Raw genomic sequence first — 9,010 nt, 5'->3', positions numbered from 1 at the left:
AATTTTCAATAGCCCCGGCATTTCACTCCCGTGTTTGACTCCTGCATAGTAAAACTTTTAGTACCCGCATCATTTCCTCAAACACCCCCGCCCCCTCCACACACACACACAAAAACCTCCTCGGGCATGGACACACACACACCCTCCCTCGCTCGAAACCCTATCAAGGTCCCTGCCGCCACTGCCGCCGCGGCAAGGCCTCCATTGTCAATATCTGCCGGTTTGCCCGTGCAGCTTACCCACCAATCTCCATACCCAGGCCGCCCTAAGTTTCTTAGATGATGCCTGCCAAATGCCCCCTTTTGCACAGATCCCCATCCCCCACTCCAGAGTGTCGCGGCCTAAGCCCGGCTATGCTTCCCATGGAGCTCGAGGACCGACAGGCCTAAAAGATGTGTATCGCGGTCTCTTCGCCCAACGTCGCCGAGGAAGCTGACGACCATTACTGGCGGTAGGCACTCAAGCAGCGGGCTAGAGTATGCGGGCATGTCTCGGCCGCCAGCTAGGACATCGAGGTCATCGATAGCGACGGCCTGTGGATGGCTATGTCACAGGTTAAGTGGCCCACCCCCAACCCCTCGGGTTCAACCGCCGTCGATCTCATCCATGGCCCCGCCGCTGATCTCGTCTGGCTCACTGTCAACAATTTGCCATCCTACATCGCCATCGAACCCCTTTTATCATTTCTAAAGGACACGTTCTACGATGCTGGCTTGGGATCCAAAGCTTCCAAGTCAGACCTCATCGACGGCGACCATGAGGAGGGCACCCTCTCTGGCTCTTCCAAGGGTAAAGAGCCCATCTGCTCTTCCAAGGGGAAAGCGCCCATCTGCGACATCAGGGAGGGCACCCTACAGTCATTCTGTTCCAAAAGGAAGGAGACCATCTGCGACAACATGGAGTGTATCTAGGGTCCGTGCTCTTCCCACAGGAATGAGCCCATCCGTGACAAGTGAGGAAACCCATGATTTTTTTGTCGTGCTTCTTTGCAGGGGGAAACCCATGATTTCTTTTGTCAAGTCCCTTTTGTAGTGTAGTGAGAATATGTCCAGTTTTAATTTCTATATCTGGTTGTTTGCAGTATGCCTTGTTTATTTCAATTGTTCACCATGCGACTCTCTATATGTGCAATTATTTACTGTGCAATACATTTCATCAATCCAGTTTTAAACATACCGATAGGAATGCATATATTTGCTTGTTGTTAAGCCTGTTATAGCTAGCATATGCCTCTTTTAAAGTTTTTTGATTGTTCGGTGTTTGTAGTTAGCATATGTCCAATTACAAATGCTATCTTTGGTTGTTCGTAGTATGTCTTGTTTATTCCAGTTATTCACAACGTGATGTTCTATATGTGCAAGTATGAATTGTGCAGTTCAATTTCATCAGTACCAGTTTCAACAATACCACTATGAATGACTACATTTGGTTGCTGCATCTTGTAGTTAACACACCTTTCCATTTTTATTTAACAATAACCAATGTACTTAGACTGGCACAATACCAGTTTAAATAACTATGTTTGCTTGTTGTTAAATGTTAAGCCTATTGAAGTTAACACACCTTTCCACTTGTTTTACTTTACTAGGGTGCTTAAACCTGCACACCGAAGCTATCTTTTGGAGATTATTTTGTCTGTCATGGATAATTTTTGTTGTGTTTAGCCTGTTGTGCTTAACATGCTTCTCGATGTACCTACACAGGACAATTTTGGGAACAACTAGTGTTTTCCATCGAGATTAGTTTCATCCCATGGCTTATATCTGCTTACTGTTCAGGATATCTGTAGCTGGTACCATATAGGCTGGGGGCTGATAAGGGACTAATCGATGAATCGAACTTTTAATTGAATATATCTGCAACCCATTTATCGTTAGGTTAAGTAGGGCCATATGTAATATATCTGAGGCTACATAGCAACATGCACTGTACTTAATGTCTAAATATGCAATCCTAGGCTACATAGCAACAAGGAAGAGTGTTACATTAATGTTCTAATGATGTCTAGATATACGTAGAAGAGCAGTAGCAACAACAACAATAACATAGCCCTATTTGGATACTCAACTTAGCTAGAGGTTAGAGTTAGTTTCTAGCTCATGAATAACCCTGAACTAACTCCATCCAAAGAGGTGTTTGGATGGCAGGGTTAGATTGACAATAAATGCACTAGGATAACTAGCTCCAATTAGCACCTCTTGGGTTAGATAGTTTTTTGGGTGGGTCATATATGTAACTAGCTCAAACTAGCCCTCATGTTTAGATATACTTTAGGGCTATTTGAGCCCGAACTAGCTCAAACTAACTGTAACCCATGGATACAACAACAGTTAATCAGCCAATAATTTGTAAGAATGCACTAAACTCCTTCCAGCCCATAATATGAGATGTTAATTTATATAATATGTGGGTATATTGAATGTTATAAGATACTCCCTTCCTTCCTAAATATTTGTCTTTCCAGAGATTTCAAATGGACTACCACATACGGATGTATATAGACATATTTTAGAGTGTAGATTCACTTGCTCTGTATGTAGTCACTTGTTGAAATCGCTAGAAAGACAAATATTTAGGAACGGAGGGAGTATTATAAAAGAGTGTTGTACTACATCATTATGCAATTGTTGTTTAGCTTCTAATACTAACTTGGTGCTTTTAGGTACATATTTCATTGGTAAAGATCCGCGCTCCGACCCTTTCTGCGTATGGGGCAATGAGATACCGATGAACCAACATCAAGTGAGGAAGCTGATAAAGATTGTTAATAAAATGGGTCCAAAGATGGCAATTAAACTATTTGTTTACACTTTATCCAAGACAACAACGAACTACAGGATGGTAAGTAAGAACTCTGCAGCCTTCTTTTTACTGCCCATAATGAGTTGTGTTAGATGACAATGTCTAAATCCTTTTCCTTTACAGTGGTTGCCAAAGTAGTTTACTCAAGATTGCCTCTCAACCTACATGATTGATGGGCATGCAAAGGTTAAAGTATTTCTACCAGAACACGACGATTATCTAGATGTTTTCATGAAGACCGTGAAGGATGGGCGGTCGGCCATCACAAGGGGGTGGACTAGAGTCGTGCGTGCCTTTTGCATGGAGGAGGGCACAATATGGGCATTCCGCTTCACCTTGTTCAGCAACCAGAATGTATTTCGCCTCTTTCTTTATCGTCTTTAATAGTACAAGTATACAAATGTGGTTCATCATTCTTTATTTGGTTCTTATGTAATTCTTGAACATATGTACCTATGAATCGAATAATGCATTGGTTGTTTGAACCTGGTGGATATGAATAAAGCTGTAGCATACATTCAAATTCAAATTCAAATTCGGTACAATTTAAAATAGCAGCAATTAAATTACGACAAAATTACACCCTCCAGGTCGTTACGGCACACACGGTTGGTAAAACACAAACGTTTGCGATATACACCATAATCCGAGATGGTTCACACACAGGAAACCTGTGCAAGCATGCACATAGTTGCCGTTTGCAAAGCATGTGCGATGTCAGACAATATCACAAACGGTAAGGGCAAACTAAACGTTTGTGTTAGTTGCCTTATCGTACATGATTCACAACCATGAACTGTTTCTGATGAAGTATGCATCGTAAACGTTGCACCACGGAATAGTGTGTGCGATAGTTATCGTGTACGACGATGTTACGACGGTCCGATGTTTCATAATCCTGTCCGACACTCGTACGACGATTAGCTAATCTTCTTAAGAACCGTTTGTGATGGGCCGCGCATCATACATGTTCTATAATAGTGAACCGTTTGTGATGGGCCACGCATCATAGACGTAGCACCACATAATACCGACTATGATGGCAATGCGAGTAGAGACGAGTAGGAGTACTGTAGGGTCCCTATCCCCAACGTTTTATGGGTCGTGTGGGAAGGACCCCCCTATCGCCGTCACTCACTAGGCGACGGTTCCAAATGCCATCGCGGAAAGGGGTTAGTGGATCTTCTCTAGGATCAATCCGATGTAATCTTTTGCGGCGTGTTTGTTGGGATCCGATGATTTATCTGTTTATGATCAGATTGTTCATTGAGTTATTTTGAATCTTTTGAGGTTTCTTGGCTGGATAATTTTATAGCGTTGTATATCTCTCCAATCTATTTGTCTACTTTGGCCAAGTTTGATTCAGTTATCTTAAGTGGGAGAGGTTTTTTGTAGTAGGTTCAATCTTGCAGTGATCTTACCCTGTGATAGGAGGGGCAAAGACACATATTGTATTCTTGCTACTAAGGAAAAAACTATGGGGTTTGATCATATTGACTGATTTTACTTGGTCTATATTATGTCATCTTGCTTAAAGTGTTATTCTGTTTGCATGAACTTACTACTTTGAGATGCATTCTGGATAGCGATCTTGGGATGAAGTAATAGTAGTAGACGCAATTTGATTAACGGGCTAGTTGTCACAGATGTAATTCTGATGTAATGATTATGCCATGAATGATCACAACTATAACTATGCTCAATTCTATCAATTGCCCCGTAGTAATTTGTTTACTCATCGTTACTATGCTTTTAAGAGAGATGCCACTAGTGAACCTATGGCCGTGGTCTATCCTTCATCAATACTAAGTCTCCAAAATTTCTCTATTTGCTTTTTTTATTTTCTATTACTTTTTATTACTTTGCATATATAATTATCAGTTTTAATCATGTGGTTGGCAAGAACAAGGGGAGTGACGATCCCCTTGCCTTTTGTTGGGTACAAGCAATTATTTTGTTTGTTTGGAGGTGCTGCTAAAGTTGTTCTTGTGTTTCCTCCTACTGGTTCGATAAACCTTGATTCTTAATTGAGGTAAATACTATCTGCTACTATATATACTGCTTCACCCTTCCTCTTCCGAAAAATCGAACAACTCCATCGTGAGTAGCATGTCTCCCATTCTCCTCCGGCGCCAGCACCGCCCAGGTAACGGTGGGTGCTCGTGCTCGCGCGGATGCGCATGCTGGAGTTGGAGGCGAAGGCGGCCCGGCGTGAGCGGCAGAGCCCGGCTCTTCCCGCCAGCAGGCTCGCTCTGTCCTCGTCGACTCGGAGGAGGCGCTCCTCCACGAGCTCATGCGGCGGTCGCTGACTACGGCGGAGACCGACAAGCGACGCCTTTGGCGCAAAAACTTGAAGGCGCTCCGCCTCAGGCGCTGCCACCAAGGCTGCCCTCCACGCTAAGGAGGAGCAGTGGCTCCCTCGTCGCGTCTTCGGCTACATTTCTTCCGTGTCGAAGATTGGCACCACCACGGACGATGACGACCCTCCCGCCGCTGATGCATACATGGAGGAGATGAACCCTCGCGCCTTGCTATGTTCATAGTTTAGTTTTTTTTGTTTTAGGTTGAATTTGAACTATTTGGATGAACTAACTGGATGTTCGATGTCCGAATTGCTTACGTTTTATGCTATCTCTGATCTACGTGGATTGTATGGTTTTGTATGTCTGAGTTGCTTACGTTTTATTGCATCTCTACGATCTACGTAGACTGCATGGTTTTGTATAAAGGGTGCGTCTAGGGCACATCTAGATGTGCTCTAGTTATTGCACATCTAATTGAGTGAATCAAGTATAAAGAGAAAAAAAGAGAAAGAAAATATTCACAGGAATCTCAATGTAAGATTAATGTATTGCACATCTAAATGTGCTTTAGCAAAACTGTTGTATAAAATAGGGCATCCGAATTTGTGGTTTGTGGTTATGGAGGGAGCAAATTGGCTATTGTCTGGGCACTGTGAGTGGACACGCCTGTGTGCGTACAAGGCACCAAATTACTTCATCCGTCTTGGTGAATAAGTCATTCGCGTACTTCTAGATTGACGATTAACTATCTAAATATGTATTATATGTGACAAAAAATATATATTTAAAAACTATATCCGTGTAGAAATTTAGTGATATACTTTTCATGATATATAACACATATTTAATTTCTCAAATCGATGACCTAGAACTACACAAATGACTTATTCATTTAGACGGAGGTAATAGCTTATTATGGTTGTAGATGCCCTGAGTTGCTTGGTGTTTTCTTTTTTTTTCCGGTGTTTTCGATACTACAAACCGTTTAGGTCAGGACCTTTTGAGCGAAATAAATCAATGCAATGCAATGCAGTTAGTATGGAGTTAAATAAATCAATGCAATGCGGTTAGTAGTGGTTGCAGCTGGTCAAATGAGTTCGATCGGTTGGGTACCTTGGATGGCCTCCACTCCACGGGAAGCCAGCCAGCCAGGACGCTCCGGCGGCGACGACGACTGTGCACCGGCCAACGTCCGGCCGGTGGAAGCGATTTGGGGCCTAGAGACAAGAATTAATCAGGTGACCTGACCAGCTAGGCATATATTCGCAGCCAACTGAAATTGCTGACCTAGAATGATTTTTCCAGTTGGTGCTGGATATGGTGCAACTGTAAGTAGTATTAATGGCACATTGTTGGACCTCCAAACTAGAGCACACGTACCTGAATTAGTTGACAATTGTTTTATACTCCCTCCAGCCAACCAAAACGATTTATATTTAGGTACAGAGGAAGTATACTAGTACGAGTAGATCACCTTGAAAACTCACGAAGAGAAAGCAGCCTTTGAGAGATTAATTGTTTAAGGTGATTTATGGCGGGTGAAGTATGTACGCATGACATACATCCAGCATTATGAAGGGAATGTAGGCGGCTAATCATTTGTTCAGTTGGTGATGTGCTATGATTGGAAGCCACCCGGATGGCAGCTGGACAAGGCGAAAACGAGGGCGCATGCCCATGCCATGCATGTACCCGGTGATCCACAGTTTAACGTAGAACTCAACGCTCCATATGAGAAAATTCCACGTTAATCACCGCCGCTGAAGTTTCATTCTCTTGTCGTGTACGTCCATTCAGACCAGCCATGCATTAAAAAAACTGTTCTGTATCTGTATAGATGTTGATTATCTGCGCTGGTGTTCAGTAATTTGCTGACGAGCCGTGTAAATAAAGCTGTAAAACAGCCGACGCAGGCTCCATGAAAGTGATAGCTACTCTACATATTAAAGTTTTCATGGTCCATCATTTTGGTCCAGCCAGCTAGGTTAATTAACAGCCTCACCCGCAAAAAAAAGGTTAATTAACAGCCCTTGTTTTGTCCGCTCACGAGATTAACTATGACAAATCACTTGTGCATTTCACCAGCCTCCGCATTCGCCAAGACACGCCACGTTTACAGCTCACACGGCACGCCGGGGCCCGCGCGACCATAAAACCGTTCGCACTGCAAGCCACCGCCAAGATCCATGTCGAACGTCCGAACCACCCAGGCACGGATCTCAACGCACCTGGCATGACTGCCTGGTCGGCACCGGACGGACACGGCAAGTTGGACTCGATCGCAGCCATCCACGTTTCGATCAAACGGTCCTTCTCTGCCTCTCAATTTCCCTCCATCCGCCAAGCCCACGCCTATAAATCTCCCCCAGCACGGTCGCCTTCCCAGTAGATCCGCCACTTCCCCATCCAATCCTGCGAGCACCCGATCATCAAAACCAAACTGCGCACCGATTTTGATCACCCCCGGTCGAATTTTGGCCTTCCAAATCCAATCGATCGCCCGCCTAGCCAAGAATTCGAGTTCAAGATGGGCAACTGTTTCCACACAGCGCATGGCCGTCGCGGCGTCGACGCCGTGCATTGCACCAAGAAGAGCGCGGTGCCGGTGGAGGAGGAGATGGAGAAGGCTACTCCACCGGTGAAGGAGGTGAAGATCAGGATCACGAGGAAGCAGCTGGAGGACCTGCTGCGGCGCCTCGACCTGGAGGACGGCTGCAGCGGCGCCGTCATCTCGGAGCTCCTCTGCATGACGAGCGGCTCCAATTTCCGGCACAGGGGGCAGACCGCTCACTGGACGCCGGCGCTGCAGAGCATACCGGAGTGAGAATTCATCCTCCTGCCGCTACATATATATTGCTAGTTATACGGGCAGTGTATTTAGTTAGTCGCCTCCTGCTGTGCTAGTGTGTATTAGTATTGTCGGTCCTGCTCGGAACGCACAAATTGTGACGATCCTTCATTCCTGGTATGTGGGTCTGAGACTAGATGAGCTTGAGATAATCTATCTATTGAAAAAAGGGCAGCCTCAGTGCATGTAGCTCCCGCTTGCGCAGGGTGTGAGGAAGTGTCCGACCATTTTGGGTAGATAATCTATCTATGTAATTAAAGTAAATAAACTCGCGGTGCATTTTAGACAGTATGGTGACATGTAGAAATATAGGCATATAAGTGAATGTAAATCGAAAATTGGTAGCTAGGACGCCTAGGAGGGCTCCTTCCATTGCTTGCTATGTTTGATTTTGATACTGGAGCTGTGCAGTCTGTATGGATTACTAGGCTACTAGCAGTACCAGTGGTTAATAACTTCAGCTCCTTATTTTTAGCTGAAAATATTTTCTGTTCCTGGATTATGAATCATTGACCCATCTCGAGGTGTTTCGCTCAAAGAAAAATCGATCCAGATACCTACAAACAGAGTGGACATTGCAACGTTGAACTAAAATCATGACGAGTAATTTGAAATGGAGGGAGTATGAGTAACATTAAAATGCAGTTATACGTGCTGTCTCATACGCTTGTCGCTGTTAGATGTGTCTTGGGCAATTCAGCACCTCGCAAGGCAAGTGCGTGCGGACGTGGCTGCTACGCTGTTGCCCGCTGTGGCGATCGACTGCAGTGGTTGAGATGCATGGTGATCCTCCACTCCGAAAGAGCGTTTCCGATTTATTGATTAGTATCGGCTCTAATGGTCAAGCTTTCTAATGATGTTTTGCACCCACAGAAAAAGCCCCCTTTTGGATCCTCATGTTCTTCCATGTGATCAAGTTCTCTGTCGAGTTGTTGCCACCACGTTCTCCAGGCGTTGTTTTCTCCTTGTATTACCAGGCACATGCGTCGTTTCTGAACATATTTAGGGGGTAGACTTTTTTTTCAGAGAAACTCGGGAGTGGACTTTTTGGTTCTCC

At 44.5% G+C, this 9,010-nt stretch overlaps 1 protein-coding gene across 1 annotated transcript; it reads left to right on the top strand.

The window, feature by feature from the left end:
* Positions 1-7,504: 7,504 nt before the first annotated feature.
* Positions 7,505-8,412, top strand: LOC119359308. Its single transcript, XM_037625571.1, has one exon. The coding sequence runs from the start codon at positions 7,633-7,635 to the stop codon at positions 7,927-7,929; it is 297 nt and encodes a 98-aa protein (XP_037481468.1). The 5' UTR covers positions 7,505-7,632; the 3' UTR covers positions 7,930-8,412.
* The last annotated feature ends 598 nt before the right edge of the window (positions 8,413-9,010 follow it).

The sequence above is a fragment of the Triticum dicoccoides genome, chromosome 2A (genome assembly GCF_002162155.2).
Source record: "Triticum dicoccoides isolate Atlit2015 ecotype Zavitan chromosome 2A, WEW_v2.0, whole genome shotgun sequence".
In the NCBI taxonomy this organism is placed as follows: domain Eukaryota; kingdom Viridiplantae; phylum Streptophyta; class Magnoliopsida; order Poales; family Poaceae; genus Triticum; species Triticum dicoccoides.
Note: the sequence above shows the minus strand (reverse complement) of the source record. Positions and strands in the feature narration are given on the sequence as shown.

Bases quoted from the DNA above. Each gene is read 5' to 3' on its own strand.
- LOC119359308 (XM_037625571.1), top strand. From the start codon at position 7,633: ATGGGCAACTGTTTCCACACAGCGCATGGCCGTCGCGGCGTCGACGCC.